This window comes from Centruroides sculpturatus, unplaced genomic scaffold (genome assembly GCF_000671375.1).
Source record: "Centruroides sculpturatus isolate CEXI.00-Female unplaced genomic scaffold, Cexi_2.0 scaffold736, whole genome shotgun sequence".
Classification (NCBI taxonomy): domain Eukaryota; kingdom Metazoa; phylum Arthropoda; class Arachnida; order Scorpiones; family Buthidae; genus Centruroides; species Centruroides sculpturatus.
In genome coordinates, this window is record NW_019385055.1 from 105,691 (window position 1) to 131,014 (window position 25,324).

General features: G+C 28.4%; 1 protein-coding gene across 2 annotated transcripts; it reads right to left on the minus strand.

Annotated features, from left to right (window-relative positions):
* Positions 1-1,159: 1,159 nt before the first annotated feature.
* LOC111634016 (patched domain-containing protein 3-like) lies at positions 1,160-25,324 on the minus strand. 2 transcript variants are annotated; one of them, XM_023378695.1, is made up of 7 exons: positions 25,184-25,324; positions 24,733-24,829; positions 8,207-8,282; positions 5,207-6,198; positions 3,186-3,518; positions 2,555-2,939; positions 1,160-2,478 (listed from the first exon to the last, which is right to left on the minus strand). In XM_023378695.1, exons 4-7 carry the CDS (start codon positions 6,192-6,194, stop codon positions 1,380-1,382), a joined length of 2,805 nt encoding a protein of 934 aa, XP_023234463.1. In that variant the 5' UTR covers positions 6,195-6,198; positions 8,207-8,282; positions 24,733-24,829; positions 25,184-25,324; the 3' UTR covers positions 1,160-1,379. The 2 variants fall into 2 exon arrangements, with proteins under 2 accessions (XP_023234463.1, XP_023234462.1); XM_023378694.1 differs by lacking the exons at positions 24,733-24,829; positions 25,184-25,324 and having other exon boundaries at positions 8,207-8,356.

A 25,324-nucleotide genomic window follows, 5' to 3' on the forward strand; every position in this document is an offset into this window, starting at 1 on the left:
TAAATAAAGTTTTGTTTTATCTCTTTGATTTTTAATTACGAGAACAATTACTATTTATAACCTCTACCTATTAGTTACAGTAAAGTTTTTAATATATTCTAAGATATACATCACTGTAAATATATTTATATATATGCAGTATCGAGTATCTCTGTAACACCTTGTAGTATCAATAGTTAATGTTAGAATTATATTGCTCAATAAAATAGTAATATTTGTACTGTACATTTATTACTTTTAAAAAATAAGGAAAATATGCAATTATTTTCTCGTCAATATTGCTAACATTTCTTTAATATGCCTTCGTTCGACATCAAAAAATCTACTTCTATGTCTTTCAGTATTATTAACGTTTAATAAATGAATATTCTCGTAAAAGATTCATAATTCGTTTCATTCTGTTCGTTTATTTGTAAAATTCAAATATATATTATAGAAAATTTCATCAAGAAGAATGCTAGAAATTAAGTAGATTTTTCTTTATTATGGTGAATAGTAATAACTGTAATTGCTGGGGAAAACCATTATTTGTAGGCCTATGCATGTATGTATATATATACTGTACATACGGTAACGATAGTACAGATGTACTGTATATATAAACATATGCATACATATATATATATATACATATGAACACATATACAGTATATACAAAGTAAAAATGTTCCAATATACATGGTATCTGTATTTTAATTTATAACTACGATTATAGAATATAACATCTACAGAAAATCGTCTTACTGATCAGAATTTCTTCACTGCAGTTCTATATTATATTGAAAATTCCAATAAAGTATAATTCGATAAACTCGCTGTTTTTGGGTCAACATAGATAACCTGTTTAGTAATTAAGCTTCATTATGTGACTAGAATTATTAAATTTAGTACAGATTAGGATATGTGACCTTGATTCTAACCAACTAGTTTTGCACGTGTATTTACTGCGATCAGATATAAAGTTTATGGCTTGAAACTCATTCATCTGGATTTTGCTTGACACCGAGTATTTTTGTACGATAATATTGAAGAAATAAACAGTTTTAGTAAGGTAAAGGATTTTTCAAATAAAAAACGATATGAAAATTCTTAATTACTATTTTATTAAATTAAATTATGTTAAACAGAAAAGTACATAAAATAATATTAGCATTTGACAGCAATTACATAACCGTATTTATATGACTTTCATAAACGTATATACAATATATGAATAATGAGCAATTTTTATAAGTTCAGAAGGAATCACAGTCAATTTGAGCTTTCTCTTAACGTATCACAATATATTTAGCATTTAAGCATTGGAGAGAAAGCTGAATGATGCTCAAATGATACACAAATAATACAATGTGAATGAGTATTTTTCAAGTAAAGAAAATTCAAACACTTTCATCACTGCAGTCTCTGTCGTGGAATTCGAACACTTCATTACTAAGTTCGTTGGAAGAGTGTTCGAATCCAGATTCCTCACTTTCATCTTCATCTTCTTCGTGGAAACCAGACATGGGTGTCATATCCTCATCCGGTTCTTTCTTCGATTTTATACTAGATTTAAATGTAGATGTAATGCTACTTTTTCTAAAACTATTTCTGAGGCTAGTTTTATGGAAAGATCTTTTAATTTTAGTATGAGGGAATAGATCCTCGTAAAATAACAGTAATGTCGGTACGACGAAATATGCATGAAATACTGTTATCAAAATTACAAGAAACGAAACTTTAAAGAAAATTGGAAAAATTGGTATTGGAACAAATGACAAAACAAATAGTCCTATTAATGTTGATATGGATGATTGAAAAATTGGCATGCCTGCGTAATATAGTGTTTTTTTAACTTTTCTTTTTCCTTCTATCTTATGATATACATACGGTATTTGTAAACAGAATAAAATAGGTACTATGCTACAACCAATCTGGCTAAATACTGATACGGCATTAAATTTAATGTTCCATAGAGAAGCATAAGCTACAACACCTAATTGTATCGAAACGAAACTTAAGAAAACACAGAATGTGCAAGCTAAATTAGGAACGAATACGAAGAAAGTAGCAATCATAGCAAGTAATGTGGTGCCAAAAAATTGGAAGAAAGTACTCTTGATTCCGAGGAAAATATCGTATATAACGAACCACATACTATGAACTATTACAGGAAAATCAGAATTATCTGCCAAATCCCTGAAGTTCTGCATCATTTGCATTTCGTTGTAATTATCGTGAGTATGAACAACTTGTATAGAAAATCGACTATAGAGGATATCGGAAGCATTGGAATTGAAGTGTATATCATAACTTAATCCAACCGCAGTTTCTAATTTCAGAAAATAATTCTTGATGGCATCTAAAAATTCAAACTTTTTTCGTAGGTTATGAGCGTAAAGTACAAACATCCCTGTAACATTGTTGACGAATATGTAGAAATACTTTAACCACGATTCTGTCAGCGCTTGTTCTCCAGCATAAGTGGCATTTTCGAACCTATAATTAATTATTTAATTAATTTAATATTGTATAAGTTTATTATTACATTTGAGATGTTATAAATTGTATTTACCTTTGAACCAGTTCGTTAAATTTTGCTTGCACTTCCGGTTCAGAATATTCCAGCTGAGTATTTACGATTACTTGAAGTCTTTGAGAATAGTCAGTAAAATATTTGTAGAATAGTTTTACAAATCTGGAACTGTAAGTATTGGATGGAAAGAGATTGCTGTAATCCAAACCACATTTGATTCGAGTGATTAACCATCCTGCGATAATAAGATAAGCAGCAAACGCTGTTGCAACAACTATCTTTGTCATTCTATATTTTAATAAACGGCCCAATTTCTCTTGGAAGAACACCATACACTCATTTTTTGGCTCTTTTTGATTATCTTCGTAATCTGAAGCTGCATTGCCACCAGTACAGAACCATCGGAATAAAGGATTTCGCTTTTCTACAAGAAATGTAAAATACAGGAATTAAATTTCATGAATTTTTAATCTGATAATTTACATTTACTAAATTATGAATAATGCCAAAGCAAATAGATAAGCAATTAAGATAATATTTGTAAAAAAAATCTTTGTATTTACCTAGAAAAATTAGATAATGAGGTTAATCCAACACCAATTCTTGTAAGCAGAAACTAAATCCACCACCAATGAGGATTAGTCATGAGAATTGTTAAATTATTACCTACCGGAAAGGCAGAGAGGTTTTATGGGTAAACACGTAATGGGATGAAGCTTGGTTTCTTCACGATATCCACTGAGAGCCATGCATCCACCAAAAAATGTCATCCCATAAATATACGTAAATATTATGGCAGTAACAGCATAGAAAGAAAACACTTGGATGACATAATACGGCAGAGCACATGATAGCACGAAGATGATTCCTAAAGTCAGGCACGAAACAGAAATCATGGGAACAGCTTGAGAGTAGGTATCACCCATCCTTTTTTCAACGCTATGATTACTTCCGGTGCTTCTCCACTCGGTTAAAAATATAAAAGAATTGTGCATTCCTAGAACTGAAATAGAAATAAAATCATTTAGTTTACAATAATTGCACTTAATTTTATAATTCATTAAATAATTAGTAAAGCTATAATAATAATACAATATAAAGCCACTTCAGTTTCTCAAGTATGAAACTATATAAAATAATGCAATCATAATCATAAGATTTTTTTAAAATAATTCACAAAAAATTATTCTAATTTATAATAATTAAAATGTTAAATTATTTAAATTATTTGTGAAAAAATGTAATTAAAATCCATTCATTTTCTATTAAAAAAAGTTAATTTTAATCTCTAAATTATTAATTCTTAAAAAAAATTAAAGCACGTTTCTTATCAGATTAACTCTTAAATGAGATAATTATTGTAAGAAACTTCCTCCTTACATACCATAAAAATGAAGTTAGTTTCCTTAATAGTTTAGGCCCATAAAGAAAAAGAATAGAAAATTCCAAGGTTAAATCAATGCACAAAAACTTAGTTATTTATCAATTTAGTCTTGTATACATTAGTATTAATGTAAACCATTTAAATAAAGCATAAAAACTATTATAGACACGGACAAATGGGATCGTATAGATATTTTGACCTTGTATCTCTCCTATAATAATAATTTGGCTGATATAAAAGGAGATATCAGATCATACGTATTAAATATAAATTAGCCAAAGAGGAAATAACCTTCGATATAAAATGAGTATTAAAAGAGATTGATTTTTGTATTATATAAAATGAAAATTTATTACTGTTATTTATGAGACTAACGTGTATGTCGGTTCGAGTCTCGCATTAAATTATCAATTATATCAATGTGAAGGTTTAACATCGATTTAGGTGAGGGTCAAGAACAAAGAATTAATTTATATTTTGTTAAAAGTTCACGAAAACCCGGTCTAATTCGAATGTAAAAAGTTTTTACAATTTGAAAAATTCAATTAGAAAGTTTATATTTATAAACTAGGGACAGTAGCGTGTTATATCTTCACGGGGCCCAGGCAAATTTGAATTAGGGGGCTCCTATCTAGTGTTGACGTTGACTTAAGATATTTTTCTTCAGGGGAATTTTTTTGGAAACTGTTTTATTATGTAAGATTGGTTTGGGCCCACCCGTTGATGAGGGACCCCAATCAATTATCTTTTTTGCCATGGGATAATGTAGGAAAATTACATATAAACAATACACAAAAGTACGAATCGATCCAATTACATTGAATTACATAAAAATACCCGCATACAGACATCGATGTTTTATTGTCTGGTTCAAAATTAAAAATTAACGGGTTTTTGTTTGGACATAATTTAAATAATCCTTAATTATACATAAAATTAAACTAATTGAATAAGAAATCTCTTTACTTAAAATTTGGACAATAATTATTAAAATGCCAACGAATGCCACTTAGTTTTCAATGAATTATGCTCAAAATTGCATTGAAAAAGAACAAAGTTTAAAATAGTTTGCGTGTAAAATAATCACTCTATTTACCACGAATCTACAGCATTATATTGTAATATATTCTACTTGATACTTAATGTATGAAAAATTAAAGAAATATCCTAAATTTTAAAGTGGTATTATGTTTTCGAATTGACTTAAAATACCACAGTATAACATAAAAAAATTCTAATCTAGTATTGATTAGAACTACTTTAATAAACTAGATTCCTAATTTTGTAAAAAAGAAAACGTGACTTACCGAAAATTATGAGGGCAATTGCAGTATTTACATCAGTAAAATCCACATTCAAATAAGCGAACATTCCAAAAGTACTACCAACCGCCATACTTGAAGTCAAGAAACCAGAAATGCCCAGCCAAGGTTTGCTTCTTACCCAGTCGAACATCATGCAAGTAATTACAGATATGATAATCATGAGAGGAACTGCGACGCAAGCGTAAGGTAATCCATGTTCTGTGATTCTATGAATTTCATTTTCTATGGACAGTATGGAGAATGCGGTCACTTCTACTTCTCCATATCTAAGTGCATTAACTATTTTTAAAAATTCGCTTTCCCATTCTTCTGCAAGTTTGCGTTTAGTAGCTGTACCATCGTCCAAGAAGTACATCAAACGAACTGCTTTTGCATAAGAAACGAAGCCATCTTCGTCCAACTGGACACCACCTACGCTTATGGGCACAGCTATATAATGATAAGTTAGGGAATCCAATTGTAGTGGATATGGTATTCGTTCGAAATTAAAGTTCTTATTTTTGATCATGTAAATAATCCCATTTTGGTAGCATACTTTCGAACTTCTTGCGCATATATGTCTGTAATTAAGTTTTCGTTTGTCATGTTCTATAGTTATATTATGTATCAATTTATCTACTTGTTCGACTCTCTGAAGTAATTCTTTTCTTAGAATAGTTTCATTATCACGTGGAGTAATTATAACCATTCCTAATCTTCCTAATTTAGACATTCTCATCATGTCAAAGTTCTTTGATAAATTCATAGGAAACAAATCGTCTACCATTTTTCTTTCTTGAAGACTTCTCGCATTTTTCGGGATGTAAAGTTTCTCGTAATCCTTTAATATTTTTATTTTGTAAAGACCACTGGATAAACCACAGGCAATTAATAAAGGCAGGATAACGAAATAAATTGGATGTCGAGAGATTAATCTGCCGATTTTTCCAGAAAGATCGCCAAGTAAATCGTGTACTAGATCACATCCCATGATTCTGAAAAATAAAGTATAAATAACTTTAGGCCCATTATAAAATTAAATTTTTATAAACAGAGAATTTATTTTATCAAAATTATGTAAATTAATTTAAACTTCAAAGAACAAAATTTCTTAATCAAAAGTCTTGTGTTTTGGAAGTTATATTTTAGTTAGGATGAAACAATTTGTTTCTAATAGTAGCAAGCCAATTTAGAAGTCCTTGAATTTTATATTTTTATTTGATATTGTTTCAATTAGAATCTTTGAATTTTGGCACTTTTGTACTAGCAATGGCGAATTATAGATTTATGGAGTTCCCAGGAAAATTTAAATCAGAGGCCCCATATACTGTGTTAAATTCAAACATTTTTGTTCGGGAAACTTTGGAAGAATTCCGCATATTCTCTTTCGTTTTTTTTAACGAGATTTTTGGCACTGTGCCAGTGCTCCCTACACCTGAACCATACCGACAATCTAGGGTCCTCAGATATACCCCAAATATAAATTTCGATATTTTTAGTATAGTAATGAATTTATTAAAAAATTGGTTTGGAACTCTATATTGGTGGAGGCCCCAAAAATGAATTTTAAGTTTTGCTGGCTAAAAACTAAAAGCTGTTTTTGTTAAAACTTCATACAACACAAGAGACACTTCAAACGAATTCTTATGATGAAACTTATGCAATCGTCTTTTAGTTTTCCAGGAGAATACCATTGAAACAAAGATCATCTATCTAATCTGTCTACAGATAATTACGTTAATTGAGATGGTGAACAACATTCCAAGTGTATAGAAAGTATAAATAATAAAAATTTCATTATCTATTGTCTACGAGGAGAATATTTGCCTGAATTGCTATAAAATGAAACAATAATAAATGTAATAAATTTTAATTATCTACGTATTTTTTGAGCAAATTTTACAACAATTAAAACTTTTAATTATGATTTAGAAAATGGCACGAATACAATAGTTTGTTTGTTTGTTTTTTTAATAGCGCCATAGTAATTAAGAGGAATTCCTCATATCAATCATAAATAATATGTAAAAATTTTAATATTTAATAGATTTTTCCTCATTACTAAAAATTTTCATAATTTTAATTATTTTCACTGTTTCGAAATATCTGTTTATGTTAATAGATGAGCATGCTAAATAGAAATAAGAAGAAAAAAAAAAGAATGAAAAACCTTGAAATTCAGGGTTGACGAATGCAGATAAATGGCGAGTCTTTGCCAGAATGAACGTGATTCAATATAAACTAATATATTTTCCAAGAAAAATGACTCTTTATTTCAATATTCTAATGCTTCAAATAACAAATTTTTAAATTAAAATTTCAACTTAACAAACAACTTAATCCTTCGTACAGTAAATAATTAAAAAAAAATAAGATAAATTTTAATGCCAACTACAAAACGTTTCCGAATATCAATTGCTAGTTGAAATATATAGTTTCTGTCCTTGACATAATGCTAAGGTACAAAAACAACAGTATTTAAATATCAATCCAGGAAAATTTTATATGTCCTTCGTTAGAAGCGGCTTTGAGTCTCTATTAAAATAACAATGCTTAAACTCCGAACACAGTTCATTCTTGATTTTATTAAATTAATTTGCAATAACAAATTCCTAATCCATACAATTTGTATTTTGGATTAATAATTCAACATTCATTAATCTAATCTAGTATTAAAATAGGATCTCAAAAACAAATTTATTTTTAGATTTAAAAATATTTGAAAATCTATGGTAAATTTAATTTTTAAAAACATCAACTGAAGAAAATTTATTTAGTATATTTGACCTTAACTGCTAAATATCAGTGTATAGAGATAATTAACATACAATAGACAATTTGCACAGGTATTGAATAAATTACTTTTACACATCATTTCATATGTAAACACACGAGTTAAATGAAAGATAGTATTTATTATAATAATAATAATAATAAATATTTATTTATGTTTTATTATACATCAAATATAAATTAGTTATAAAAAAACTTGAATTTATTTACCTGAAAATATCACTTCTTACGCCGTTTTCTCAAGTAAAATGACCATAGAACAGTATTATTGACATCCAAAAATTGGCTAAAAATGAGAGGAACAAATCGTTAACAATGAAACTTATATTATTGAAGTTTTGAATTTAAGTGAAACTGTTCTTCAAATTTATTTATAATATCGTGATGGAATATTCAGTTATCATTGGTGGAAAACTTTTTATTCAGATCGATTGGCTAATTGTTAAACAACGTCATCTCAAAATACTACTACCTATTGGTTCTTTCAAATTGCGTCAGGGAATATATCCGAAAGTTGTTTTCCTTGTTTTCTAATGAGAATCATTTGATATTTTTTTAAAGGTTTTTTTTACATTAAAAAAATAAGTAAAAAGTTTTATTTATTTATTTATTTTGTAAACAAATTTTTTAAATGATTTTAGTTTACATTATTTTTATATTTTCTAAGAAAGAAAATCGGGTTAATTAAGTCGACTTTTACGTAGTATCAATTAATAAAAAAAAAGAAAAAATTGTATGGAATTTAATTTCGTCAATTTTTATTAAAATAATGTCAACTTATATAAGTTAAACTGGATTGAAAAATGGAGTACGAACTAAATTCATTTCTGAAATTTTTATAAATATTAAAAAAACAATTGTTTTATAATATTTTAACAGAGAAAAATTAGAAAAAAAAATTATTTCAATATTAAACAAAAAATAGATAAATGATGTTTTTAAATTTCTTTAAAACATGTTTATAAATACGATTTTTAAAATAATACAAGCGTAAATTAACTTTTTTTATATCAAAATTATAATAAATTAGCGAATAAATGAATAAATTATAATTGTAAACAATTTTAGATAATAAAATGATTTAATTTTAATTAAGAATGTTTACAAAATAACATATTTTTAAACTTTCCTCTTTTATTTACTGTATTTTGAATTTGTTAAAATTTAATTGCAATTTAAAAAATAAATTGTATTATTTATATGAAGTTAAAGACAAATTATAAAATTGTTTAGCAACTTTTATTATGACTTAATACAAACCATATACATTGACCCATATTAAACAGTACGAAAAGTAAAAGTCGAATTAATAAATTTCGTATCACCAAGGTTCGTGCCCTATAAAATATCCTTTTCTAGAAATCTGAAGCTAGAAAAAAGAAATAAATAAATAACCCATAAAGAATTTGCCATTAACAATGTTAATGCTCACCTTGTTTTTTCCAGACTTATGACGTCAATGTTAGTTGCTAGGCAACTTCATGACGTTGAATTCCGGAGGACGAAACGACTCTGGGACTATCATTTACGTCACTGGTATATAATATTTCGATAAATAGTAATTAATAACAATAGAACGGTGTAAGAAAAATTGTTATAATTGCAAAGATAAACGTAGCTATTTTTAAATATTTTTAATTATTAATTCATTCATAATTGAAGAGTGTAATTCCCTCAGAGGAGTCACTTCCTGTGAATGTTTCTTGTGGCAAATATTTAGCGCGTGGTTTCATAGATTCTTACGACATTTTCTACGTAAATCGATATAATTTTAATTTAATGATGGGAATTATATTAATCATATTAGATAGATCAGAACTATAAATAGTGCAATCGAAGAATAACAATGTTTTTCTCGTGATTAACGAAATTTTAACCACTTCATTTATTAAAAAATATAAAAAAATTCACATTAAATATATTTCTAATCTAATTAGTAAACATTTCATTTTACTTCATTCCAGAATTTATTTTAATAATTAAATGTAACAACATTTTTGTGAATTTTAAATGCTTTATATTATTTACATTATTTATTTAAGTGACACAAAGTATTTTGTAAGGAATAATGTAATTGTTCGATTAATAAGTTATGGTTTTTATACAGAATAGAACTATTTTAAATTAGATTATTAATAGGATTTTGCTATCTAAATGAGTATCCTTGAGTAATCCTACATGATAAATCGTTCCTCTTTTTAAAATCATAATATTTGTATCGTAAATTACTTTAATATATAAATATTTTTCATAAATTTTGATAAATAAATAAATAAATTTAAAATCTTTATAGAAAAGTATTAAAATTAATAAGTAAATAATAAATTGTTACTTTTCTATTGACAGTTTGCGAAACATTCTATTGTAATCTCCTTTAATAAATACGTTTCTTAATAAATTCTTTTCTATTCTTTTAAATGGATTATATAAGAAATAATTTTAATAAGTTTTTCTTTAATAAAATTCAAAAAGTTTCATAATATATTTACGTCATACTTGCAAGAAATTAATAAAGTATAAGAATAAATTTATTGCATTGTTTTCTTCTCTGTAGTAGGCCTTATTTGTTAAAAATAAGTGTTTGACGTTATATATTTGCTAAAATGTTTGGCAAGTGCATTTATAATAATAAAGATCTCTATACAGTAAGTAATTTTACAAGTTTTTATAACTAATATCGATTAATTATTGATAGATTATTATATATTTTCCTTGTTTATCAGACTTTAAAATAATTTAGTATTCGAATCACACAATATCGAAATATTTCACGACAGATTTAGAATAGGAAACAATTATATTGATTCCTATTTTTTTTTTTTTACTACTTCATTAATAATTTTCGTGCTTAATTATTTATCTAAACGTCAAAAGCTTGAGAAATATATTTATCAATTTAGTTTACATTTTCTAATGTATTCTGACCATACATTTAGTTTACAACTGAGTGATAGATTTCAACTGTTGTAAGATTTCATCTTCACAGTTCATTTAACTTTCCCTTAAAATATTTGGAATGACTTGCATCAAACCTGATGAGGCACTCAAAGGGTTAAAGATGATTTTATTATATAAAAAAAGAAAAATAGCTTGGAATAATTGTATACAATTTTATTATTATNAAGTCGAATTAATAAATTTCGTATCACCAAGGTTCGTGCCCTATAAAATATCCTTTTCTAGAAATCTGAAGCTAGAAAAAAGAAATAAATAAATAACCCATAAAGAATTTGCCATTAACAATGTTAATGCTCACCTTGTTTTTTCCAGACTTATGACGTCAATGTTAGTTGCTAGGCAACTTCATGACGTTGAATTCCGGAGGACGAAACGACTCTGGGACTATCATTTACGTCACTGGTATATAATATTTCGATAAATAGTAATTAATAACAATAGAACGGTGTAAGAAAAATTGTTATAATTGCAAAGATAAACGTAGCTATTTTTAAATATTTTTAATTATTAATTCATTCATAATTGAAGAGTGTAATTCCCTCAGAGGAGTCACTTCCTGTGAATGTTTCTTGTGGCAAATATTTAGCGCGTGGTTTCATAGATTCTTACGACATTTTCTACGTAAATCGATATAATTTTAATTTAATGATGGGAATTATATTAATCATATTAGATAGATCAGAACTATAAATAGTGCAATCGAAGAATAACAATGTTTTTCTCGTGATTAACGAAATTTTAACCACTTCATTTATTAAAAAATATAAAAAAATTCACATTAAATATATTTCTAATCTAATTAGTAAACATTTCATTTTACTTCATTCCAGAATTTATTTTAATAATTATAAGCGCTTTCTTTTTCTTAAATATAAAAAATTTATTTAAAAATCACTCTTGATACTTCAAATTTTCTCCAGGAAAATGCAGTTTGGCCTTTTAGCTTAGGATTTGAATTACAAATAAGATGAAGCTATTCAGCTGCCGTTATATTTAAGTCTTACGTGTTTTTATAATTAAAATCAAAATAAAAATGCTAATTTAAACATTTTTCCTGCATATTGTTCATTGGAAATATATATTTAGCACTTGTCGAAATGAAAAAGACACGTGTGTGTGTGTTTATGTATGTGGTATACGAAATATACATTACAGATCATATCAACATTCTAACAAAAGCTTTTGATTCTTTTGTGTAGTTATTATTTTTAATTGCATTGTAATGTATATTCTGATGTAATTACAAAAATAGCAAGTATCTTTATCTCATATCAAGGAAATTTTCTCATACAAAAGTGTTGAGGGCCTATCACTAAATATGTTAAGTATAACAGTCCCAAGGGCATCCATTAATTATACCTTATAATATAAATTTTGGATTACATCCAAAAGTTAGTCTGACAGCTTGAATTGTTAAGCAATGACATTCGAATAAGTTGTAAATCCATGAATCAAATCCAAGTAATAAATATAGGCTATTTTAGAACTTTTTCGCAACTTATGTTGTAGAANTAAGAATTTTATTTATAATTAAATTTTTTATAATGCAAATTAGTTCGTAATTTACTTGATTATTCATTTCGTAAAATACGATCTTCTTAATTATAATTATAATAATAATGAGTATTTATTATATTTGTTAAATTCATTTTTAAATATAATAATATAGATACTTTATGGGCAATTATAAAAGTGATTTTCGATATATTTGACAAATTTTATGAATTTAAACTAATAGAAAATTTATTATGGAAGGTTTCTAATTGAAGATAGAATTGTCATTTTTACACATTTTATACAATTACAATAATATAATTATATCAATTTATGATTGAAGAACGTTATAATTTTATAAAAATACCAATGTAAGATAAAAAGAAAACAATACGTATTGTATAAATATTTATTAACATAGTCTTACGTTAATTATTTATGTCATTCGTGTGACATTGACACGAATGACAGTGACACGGTAAGCTAGATGATGTTTAATGATCACGAAAGTAAAATATTGCTTTATCTGCTCTAAACATCTAATAAATGTATAATTTTGTTGTTTATCTATTGAAAATAAATAGCATAATATTGTATTTTTCAATTGTTCAATTGTCGAGGATTTAAGGTTACTTATGTCATTCACTTCTACGATTACGATTTCTCAACAGTGAAAAAGTATTGAAATAAATACAGTAGAGCGTCGTTTATCCGAAGGTCGGTTATCCGAAATGTCGGTTATCCGAAGTAATTCCAGTCGAAAAATTTAAATTTTCGCCAGTGCTGTGGCGCTGTAATCTTTGGCTATGTGTTCGGCTACTCAAATATTTTACGTTTTTGATACTAAATTAACTTCTGAAGTATAATTTTTTATTGTTTTTATATTTTTCAATATATTTATTTTGTTTGTACAAAATAAAAAAATAATTTTTAACGATACAATAGTCTTCGTTAGGCTTAACATCGACGAAAATTCAACACGAAGCGACACGCAACGGAGAAAAATTTCAACACAGGATAAATTAATATATTTTTTCGTATATAATTGGTTATCCAAAAAATAAGTTATCCGAACAATCCCAGTCCCCAATTGATTCGGATAAACGACGCTCTACTGTATACAGTATCTCAGCTCAACAGCATTTTTTTATTTTAAATATAAAAGATAGTGTCGTATTCTTGTGGGCCACATGTAATATATCGGACAAATAAATATTGTCTATTCCTAAAGCAAACTTTCTTTTATCTAAGTGATTTATTGCTTCTAAAATTTTTATCAATTTGGCTGGCCCATAGTATGAAGGATTGTGGAGTGGCAGATGGGGCCAGAAATCATGGATGGAAATTTCTGAAGCTCGGATCTGAACTCAAATTCGAGTCCTTCAGAGTCTTCTAGAGAGCCAAGCTTTATTGCAGTGTTTAGTAGTGTTATCATATTAGTTTTTAGTATTTTCTTCGCCTGCCTAACATCTAAATAAGAGCCAGATAACCATAAAAGGTCTCCCGGGAGACTCCCAGCTGATCGTCCATGTGTTGCGTTGCCTTATTCCATCAGTCCCATCTAATCATCCGAACATTATATATACTGTACTTGATAACAATGCCCAGTGTTCGTACATAGTTTTACGATTATGCTATTATTTCAAGCACAATCGTGCAAGAAAATGCAAAAAAAAATGGGAAACAGGAAGGATGCTTGTCGATAATTTAAAAAAAAAGCAGCATTAACATCTTAATTTTTTCTATGAATTCATAATTAAAATATCAAAAGAAAATAGCTGCGGGTACATCTAGAATTTTTTGCATAATTTGAGATTGAATCAATTGTACAATAATTCTAATCATCATCGTCATCATATGTCGTATAAATTCAGTAATGTCTGTAACTCTCATTGGATATGATAAACTACTGTACAGATCTTTACTGTTTATACATTTCTACAAAGCATATGATTTAGAATTTCGGCCTTGATCCTTTTTGATTAATTCGTTCTTAAAAAATTTAAAAGTTATTTTTGTAAACAACGATGACAATCACTTTCTTCCTCTCCGCTAGAGGCAAAACTATCAACTTCAATTACTCTGTCTTTTTACAGTAATATTTTATAAACTTCACGGGTATTTTTATTAATTAATCTGTAGCCGTAATAAAAAAAATTATCGGTTAAAATTAAATATAAAAAATCGAATGTATGTTATTATGACAAAAAGTCAGCAATTTGAAAATTGCAATCCGTAAAGTTTTCGAAATTATTCGCAGCATTGTCACTTTTTACATTGAATGGTTAGCAGTATTCAACATAGAAATCAAGAAACAATAAGAATTAGTGAATATTTTAAAATTAAATATTAATTCTGTTACGACAACAAGGCCTGAGAAGCGATCGATAACTATTATCCGATCGATATATATAATCCGAAGAAAAATAAAATAAAAAATAAAGCGAGTTAATAAAACCACTGAATACAAGTGGTCAAGTGGTCTTAGATTCACGCCTGGCCTTGCTTTACCTTAATCCTATTGATCTATCGTTAATTAATTATATAATACAAAAAATAAGTAACATTCATTTCGGACACTGTAAACGATTCACTTTATCCTAGTACATGGATGAAATGGATTATTGCTGAAGACAAAGCGGATCATCTTTATGAAAGCCCTATACGCTCGGTAATTTTTACTTTTTTAACCGCTGCAGAATGAATGACATTGTTTTATACACTGCTTTCAGTACTATTTGATCTCAAAAGCAATGCAATGTACCAAAATGGATTCTTAGATTATGAGAAGCAGAAGATATAGTCATTTTTCCTTTACGTACAGTACCAGTCCATGAATTGTTTCGTGCTTTCTTCGGACCGACTCCTCTGTTGAATAACTTTTTATATTTATACACTACCTGAAATGCAAATTAACACGTTAATATTAGAGTTTGCACATCATTTTCGAGAACTGATTTATAAGTTTTGAAATATTGTAAAGGTGGACAAAGTGGATCACTGTCCATCTTGTCCGATCCTTCTTGACCATATCAAGTATTTAAAAATGAAATGAAACGTAAAAAGAACCTTAATCCTAACACAGGCAACACGTGTCCTAAGATTAGATTTGGTTTATTTGGCTACGGCAACGCGACATGGGTGATCTGCCGAAGAAAGATCAGACTTTTATGAGAAACTGATCCCTATTTAAGTGTTACAAACATGCAAAAAATCCGGAAAAATCCATGTGGTTAGCCTGTTGGCCGGGCGGGTATCCATGACCAATTATCAGTGTTCAGTGGTTTTATCCACTTGGCTATTGGTGGAAACAGTTGTCCTGAGACTCGAGATAAATACTTATTTTGAAACCTAAGAATCCGTATCCATTGATTAATTTTTATATTTTGAACAGAATTTCAAATTTTGCGTCAAATATAGATGGTTTTATAATTCAATATGGACAATATTTCGTTCATATAAGCTGAAAATTAAATAACACACAAGATGAGATAAATAATAAATAAATAAATTATATATATACTGAGAGAGAGATAAGATCCTCGGTTTTTACAAGCAAATTGGTTCACAGAAAAGAGCTGCGAGTATTTCCCAAAGACCCAGTGCATAAACCTCAGTGAGGTGAGATTCCTAGAAATATAATTTGAATGATAGAACATCGCGCAGAGGCGGACAATAAGGGAAAACATGACACTTAAATTAACCCTTCATACAATAATAACATAAAAAGTATATCAATCGTAAGTCGTAAAGCGAAGTCTAACTACTGTATATAAAATTTATCGCATTTATTTTAGTGTAAAAGAATTAAAGTGATTTATCTTCATGTGATTTTATTAAATTCTTGATATTCTCTGATGCAAGCTTACGTCTTTAGATAAGTAACAAAAGCTATATCTGTATGTTTAACATAGTTATATAGTTGTTTATGTATAAATAACATAGTGTTAAAAGTAGGTATATAACTTACATTGTGTATATTTTTACTCTCTAACATTGTATCAATAACCAAGTAAATGTTATAATTTGCAAAACCATTTCAAAATGTTCGCATTATTTTTATTCTTATTTTCAAAAATCGTTTAAATGTTATTAAAAACAATGTCATATACTATGATGGAGCTCGCCAGTGGCCGAGTAGATAAAACCAATGAATGTTGGTGAAGGATTGGCGCTTGGCCAACGGGTTAGCCACGTGGAGTTTTTCGGATTTTCTTCACGTTTGTAACGTCTAAATAAGGCCAATTTTCCATAGAAAGTCTTTCCGGTAGTCATCCCCACTCGGAAAATCATGTGTCGCGTTATCTTATGCAGACAAACAATACTATGATGACTATGATAAAGTTTATTATTACTAAAGGAATGAGAAAATAAGTCATATCATATATTAAAATGTAATTGTATAAGTTAAAACATTAATTAATGCATAATTTTTTACACAGACACAGATAAAAAAAATTCAGATACTTATCACTACATGTTATGAGCTTACTCATTCCGTCAGCATAATATCTTTGTTCTTGTTGATTTAAGTACGGTAAACTGATGCTTATTCATATATTTATGCGTTGTTATACTAAAAAGTTAAAATCCAATTTTACCTCTCTCATATAACACATTTTCTAGAAGCATTCTTTGTGATCGAAGCGAGTATTAGACTGGAATATATTCGAAATCAACGCCTTTATATACTATTTAACTAGAAATTATTTCCTTGAAATGCGGTTATTGTTTTAAATCATGCGAATATCATGGTCTAATCATTATAATCACTATATCATTTTATTTTTTCCTTTCACCCACATAAACACTCATTCATAAAATGAGTAGATATATAATTGCTCATTAATTATGTGAATGAATATTTATATATGACTTAATAATTTACGTTAGGTAATTATTCTTTTCGCCATCCTGCTATTAAAACTAAGTTATTATTCAATTAAATGTGTTGAATTCAGTACTAATTTTTTCCCTTTATTATTTTCCTGTACGGCTTTATCATATTTATTTCTAGTAAAAACACATTTCTCAACATCATCATTTTGCTACTTATCTCCTTCTTTTTTTTAATCCCTTCAATTATTTTAATAATTATAAGCGCTTTCTTTTTCTTAAATATAAAAAATCGAATGTATGTTATTATGACAAAAAGTCAGCAATTTGAAAATTGCAATCCGTAAAGTTTTCGAAATTATTCGCAGCATTGTCACTTTTTACATTGAATGGTTAGCAGTATTCAACATAAAAATCAAGAAACAATAAGAATTNCTCAACATCATCATTTTGCTACTTATCTCCTTCTTTTTTTTAATCCCTTCAATTATTTTAATAATTATAAGCGCTTTCTTTTTCTTAAATATAAAAAATTTATTTAAAAATCACTCTTGATACTTCAAATTTTCTCCAGGAAAATGCAGTTTGGCCTTTTAGCTTAGGATTTGAATTACAAATAAGATGAAGCTATTCAGCTGCCGTTATATTTAAGTCTTACGTGTTTTTATAATTAAAATCAAAATAAAAATGCTAATTTAAACATTTTTCCTGCATATTGTTCATTGGAAATATATATTTAGCACTTGTCGAAATGAAAAAGACACGTGTGTGTGTGTTTATGTATGTGGTATACGAAATATACATTACAGATCATATCAACATTCTAACAAAAGCTTTTGATTCTTTTGTGTAGTTATTATTTTTAATTGCATTGTAATGTATATTCTGATGTAATTACAAAAATAGCAAGTATCTTTATCTCATATCAAGGAAATTTTCTCATACAAAAGTGTTGAGGGCCTATCACTAAATATGTTAAGTATAACAGTCCCAAGGGCATCCATTAATTATACCTTATAATATAAATTTTGGATTACATCCAAAAGTTAGTCTGACAGCTTGAATTGTTAAGCAATGACATTCGAATAAGTTGTAAATCCATGAATCAAATCCAAGTAATAAATATAGGCTATTTTAGAACTTTTTCGCAACTTATGTTGTAGAAATTATAGTTTTTTAGTAGAAGCGATTAATATGTAGCGAGCCTTATGTAACAGATAAAAAATTATACAGATATTACGAATTTATACAGATATTATATATTAATTATACGAAATAGTAGGAATTATTGGTAAATAGAACTTACTGGTAAATAGTACGTTGAGGAAACAAAATATCCATGGCTAAAAAGTGACAACTCGTATATACAGAATTGGGGATATACTGAAGTAAAAAACTGTTTTAAAAATCAAATTTTCTCAAAATAGACAAACTTTTTATTTATTTTTCTGCCTTTTAAGGTATCCTTTCAAAGACACAATATTGGTGACTGTCCAATTTTTTGACATAATTATATAGTACGAGTTCTCAATGCATTACTTTTGATTTGGCCATTTTGCAGATATGAGGTGTCACTTCCTGGCCATCAATATATATAATTAAACTCTTCATTTTAGTTTTATAAATAACTGAAATGTGTAATAAAACATGAGACTTTTATATAATAAATCAAACTTAAAATAAGAGTGAAAGCAAAAAATAATTTATTTAAAGACGAAAATCCTACTCCAACATCAATTTTTCAATATATATCTAACGCTTTCGACTATTTGTCAACACCGTCAACAACAATCCGTATGGGTTAACAATAACCTTAGACCAATTTAATAATGTGAGTGCACATTTCCTCGATTGAAACATCACTCGCGAATGGCGAAATCCACACTAATGTTTATTCTTAAACATACTTCCCACCCACTATACATAACTAGCTATTCAAACTTTCCGCCCAAATATAAAATGGCAGCATTTAAGGTCCTTATCAAAAAGTCATATACCAATACCACAGACACAAGGGACACCTTTAAGGAGTTGAGCAGAATCAAAAGCATCGTTGTACAACCACACCATAGTTGAGTATTTAATTTACACTTATAACAACACCAGAGCTCGCAAGAAACCTAAACACCCTCCATCCTTAATCACCCCTGTGACATATAATAAATTATTAGATAACACCTATAGAAAAACCATTAGAACGAGCATCAGAAGTGTTACATATAGGCACAACAAAACTATTTTCAGCTGGTTACGTAATGTCAAAGACCCAATAGATCCTGACACGGCCCATGGGGTATGCGAGATACCGATTAATCTAGGTCTGGAGAACAAAACAAGCAAATACATAGGATACACTTCCAGAAACCTCCCTACAAGACACAAAGAACATCAATATGACATACGTAAGGGCAAAACCACAACAGCCTTAGTTATAATGGCTACTATCCCAGACAATACACCTAACTTTAACGAAGCTAAGCTTTTAAAAACAAAAGTGATCAACAAATCTCTTGAGAAAATATATAATATACATATATAAGCAAGTGTCAGGAATTCTTGTTTAGAACATAATATTTAAACTTTAAAGAATTCTATTCAAAAATGTTCGTTCCTGAAGATAGCTACACAGATAGTCCAAAGCGTTAGATAAATATTAAAAAATTGCTACTGGAATAGGTTTAAATATTTTACAATAATCCAGTTTAAGATCAATAAATGAAATAATTTATTACTGATTATATCTGTTGTCTGACTAAACAAAAGACGAGAAATCTAGATGTTAGCATATTGTTTATGATCATGTCAGATGATGCAAAAAGAAAATGGCACCAACAGACTAGTTCTTGTCTACTAGCAAATAAAATGTAACGATGTTTACATAATTAACAAAATGTTTACATATTCACATAATCTGTCGACCATCCTATGAGCAAGAAAGAAAATTGCCTGGGGCTCCCACCAACAGGAGGGCCCTAACCAATCTTTTATAAGAAAATATTTCCCCTAAGAAAAATCTCTGAAGTCAACACTGCACATGGAAATTCATATTTGCCTGGGTACCATGAAGCTATGACGCGCTACTGCTGTCGACCCTCGAAACGACATCTCCTAATTGCTTATTGTTGCAAAAAATAAAAGGCTTAACTCGTGACAATCGAGATGACAACGATTAATGGCGCGCGACCCTGACATCTGCTTCTTATTATTTTTGTAATATACAATTATGTAATAGATTAAGTAGATTCATAAATCGTTAAAGACATTAATGAAATTAAACTTTCAAGGAAAATCGCTTTAATTTTTCCTTGTTTGTGATCATAACTTACAAGTACTTTCAAATGAAGAATTTGTCAACTGTCTTTTTTCCTATTAAGGAATTTTCAGTGATTAGATCCAAGAACATCAAATAAAGCTCTAAAAATCCTTTGTCAACAACTAAAAAGTAATAAATAAATAAATACATAATGGATTTATTTAAATAAGATATAACGTAAACAGTGGCGCGTTAACCTATGGACAAAAAGAACAATTTGCCTGTGAACAGAAAAATAACTATTTTCACTTAAATCTATAGATAAATGGAAACAAAGAAAGGAAGTTAGCGGCTATTGTCTACGTGCTTTATGTATAAAGGATAAATTATTTTTCGTGCACAAATGTACAAGTCTTATAAGTACAGTATTTGTATGGTCATTACAGTGTTAATATGTAAATAATCCTGAAAAAAGATATAATTATGCAAGTCATAAAATAGAAATTCTACTTAGTTGTATTGTTGATGATATAGAAAACATGTCCTTTATACATAAGTAAATAGTTTTTATCTTAGTTACTAAATCTCCTGTAACCTGTTCTATAATTAAGTAGTTATGTAGTACAAAATGAATAAAAAGTTATAAACGATATGACAATATGACATCTTGTCACTTGTAATCCAGTTTCTTCGACTGTTCTTATCTGCAAAAGTTTCGTAAATTTCCTATACACGATTATCCCAATTAATATGAATTGGATGCTTTATTAAATTACAAAATATTGGTAGTTTTTACGGATATTTTAACATTCAGGATATAAAAAATAATAGAACAAACGTTACTGTTCTTGTCACGTGTGTGAAGTAGTGTTTGCATTGTAAGCAAAACGTTTAATATTTGTATCGTGTCACATATTCGATACTTCCTTCATATTAAAATGAAAATATTTCAAATATACTATAACAGTAGAATTAATAAACATTTTATTAATAATTATATTCAAAGTTAAAGGTCTCTTCAGTAGATGTTTATATCATTTTCAACACTGAATAACAGGAAAATATACTCTCAAACCATACTCGAATTACTCGTTTTGTATGCTCTTTAATTACTACAAATAACTTTGGATGACGCAGGTTGCACTTGGCTTCAGTCCCAAAATATATTGTACATTTGCGATATGAAGGAAATAAGCTTACTCTAAAGACATTTATTTTACAACCAAGGACAATAGAGTTATTTTATTACGCTTTTAATTTTTGATTATTATCAATCTAGGAACGAAAGTTACTTCATAAAAATTGATTTATAAATACTAAAAATTTACAAATATTGTAAAATGAGGCTTCCGTTTTCACTTCTAAAATTTCAAGAAATTATTTTAAAATAAAAAACCAAGTTTACAGTTACGAAATAGTTCCACAATTGACAATGTGACAACTCGCAGCCGGTCTTTTCTTGTAGGTTACCACAAGGAAAGATCTACACTATTGCGAGTTATCAATTGTAGAATTATTTCGTTATTATGAACTTGTTTTTTTTATAATTTCTTGAAATTTTAGGTTTAAAACGATTATTTTTGTAGCTAAATCAGTGGCTCGTTATATCTCCATGAAGCCCTGTTGAATTTGAATTAGGAAGCTCCATGTATACAATAGTGTTGACTTCAGAAATTTTTCTTCTAGTGAATTTTTTGAAGAAATATTTTATCTTAAAAGATTGGTTTAGTGCTCCTGTTGCTGGGACACCAGGCAATTGCCCTTTTTGCCCATAAGATAACTCACCATTGAGTTAAATACATGAATATATCGAACCTCTGCTTTAAGTGACACAGCTAAAAAAATATATGTTTCTAGAAAAATGCAAGAAAAAATTTTTCTTAAACATAATAACAAACGTTATATTTTATTCTGTTATTGATTACAAAGAAATTTTACAACACAAAGAAATATGATAGAAATTCTGATATTGAAAAATTCCGAAATGTTAAAAAAAGGCAAACAAAATAATTTTATTATTTTTTAAAATTATTCTTTGTTCACTATTTAAAAAAACGAGGAAAAATTTTAATTAAATGAATTTTTCCTCAATTTTTTAATATCTCTCTTTTAAAAAAATCCGTTAACGTGTCAACACTTTATACAACAAATTTTAAAATATAATTACTTTCCATTGTTGTTTAACGTATAATAGTAACATTTCCTCATTTTGTATTTAAATCTTTATTAAATTTATTGTTTTAAAACATTAATCAAAAAGTTTATTCGTTTGACAAATTACTAAAAAAGTTAAAAAACTTAAAAAAAGAGAGAGAAATGATAAAAATAACTTACGTTATTGTTAAGAAAAAAGTTATTTCCGTATAAAATCGTTGACGTAAAATGGACACATTACTTGGAAGCAATTCAAGAATGATAGCGAAGAAAATTTCATAATGTACTTTCCCAAATTAAAGATGTTAAAAATCTCCATAAATTAAATACTTTATCATTGTAACAATTTATAACGCATGTACTAAATTTAATTATATAATTAGCATAATTTTTCTCCAATAACGTATACTGTAGAAAGTATATTTTTTAAACGGAATATATACAAAATAACCTCCCACAACGGCCATTATCTTATGTTCCCGTGTTCATGGATTTGACTACATAATTACCAGTCGACCCCCCTATAACACTGTTGATAATTCAGTGTTATATGAATTCCATGTTGTACGAGTCACTTAGATTTTACAAATACGTGAGCCGTTCACAGCCCGGCACACGTATTTGTAAAATCTAAGTGACTCGTACAACATGGAATTCATAAAACACGGAATTATCAACAATGTTATAAGGGGGTCTACTTGTATTACTTATTTTAAATGTTATGGTGATTTTATGAATGTTATTAATATTCTACAAGCCGACAATATATAACTATTTGCCGCTGTTTTTGGTATTGTGATTTCATTACAATGGATCTTAAAAAGAACCGTCGCTAAACGAGCAGTCGTAATTCGAACCCCGATTCCCCACCAGGCGAATTTTGGCGCTTTACCTGATGACGTAACTGTAAAATATCATTCGCATTCGTCTTGACAGAAATTACTATTTATTAATTCCGAACGATTGAAATTTCCTATTTCGACCATATTATTAGCGACGTCACTCATAATGTCATACAGGTCGGAGTGGTATTAAAAAAAAAAAAAATGGAATAATTGTTATTAAAAATTGTCATACGTGTTTACGAGACCGCATTGGAGAAAACGAGTTTGCTTCGAACGAGGTTACCGTGACGTCAACAGTCGAGCGCCAAAACTTCCCTAGGGATTCAATGTCGGAATAATTTGAATCATTGTGTGATGCATAATAAAAAAAATGTCACTTAAATATGACATTTAAATCATAATAGAAAATTCTTTATCAGTCTTAAAGCGAGATATGCTGTATTGTGACTACAACGAACTGAAATTTTATGTAATATATTGTATAACTATATAATAATAACTACTTGTTGGCTACTTAATAACAGTTTAAAGAATATTTACGTCATTACGCTTGTCATTATTAATGTTTCAAGTTAATTATATGTTTTAAAGCAAAAGACAAGCTAGACGTTGAAATTAAATTATAAAATTTCACTTTACATCAGTGTAATTCTCAAATTGAAATTTATATAACTGTTGTTAATGCATTCTTCGTAGTGTTTAAAACTGTCAAAAGCTTTCACAGTTAACTATAATTAATGATTTCGAAATGTTTTAGATTGTTCGCAACTATTGGCAGGGCTGAGAACTTGTATGGGAGCACGGGATAAAGCGTGCCCCTTTAGCCAATTTATTTATTTATTTTTTTTTTTGAACAAATGAAACATAAAATTCACCAATAAAGACAGTCTTAAAGACTATTTTTTTTTAAAATAAAAATAACTTTAATTTTGAAAGAGTGGGAGCCACCATAAAATTAGCAAGGGTAAAACCTTGAAGTCTTTCGGTTTCCTAACCACATTTCCTCTACTGTATCCGATCCGTCAATATTTTAATTTTTCCATACTTCTCCCAAGCGTCATATAGTGAAACCTACTAATGTATAACCTGTATAAGGTGACCATTTTGAGTGGTCCCTTCAGCGGTCACATTAGCAGGTTTCACAGTATCCTTACAAAGAAACAAAGAAATTTACTTTAAAAAACGATCTCTCAAACCTCTATAGGGTCGGGATCCTGTAGCCATAGCAACGTCTTCCTCCCCTTTTTCTGTCCCTGGATAAAAAATCTCCAGCATTCCTCTCGATGGTCATAACTATTTGATAAACAGACTTGCTAAGTTATTTTGTTAATAAATTTTTATATTTTAACTATAATAGACTAACATCCTATTAAAAATTGAATTACTATTATTGGGGAAGGTGGTGCAAGATGGGGCCATGGGGTAAGACGGGGACATCTGTTTATTCGTGGTTAACGAGCTTTCATCTAACTGTTATTTGGAGAACTAAATGTCAACCTCAAAGGGATTACGGGACGAGAGAACGTCCGAATCGCTCTCTTTGTTTGGAAGTAAGACAGTTTTCCACGTTTCGGCAATACTTCATCTAATTTTACGCCCGCCACAAAGTTTCTACAAAGTAAGCATTATTGCGAACTTTTACATTACCTTTTAGATGAAGATATTATAGTATTCGAAGTAACCTCTAAGACTGAAATTGTTTAGTTTTGAAATAAAGTTGACCCGTGTTTGCAGTCAGTATGAAAAGTGCGCGTTGGGGCAAGATGGTGGGGCATCCCTACCATCTTG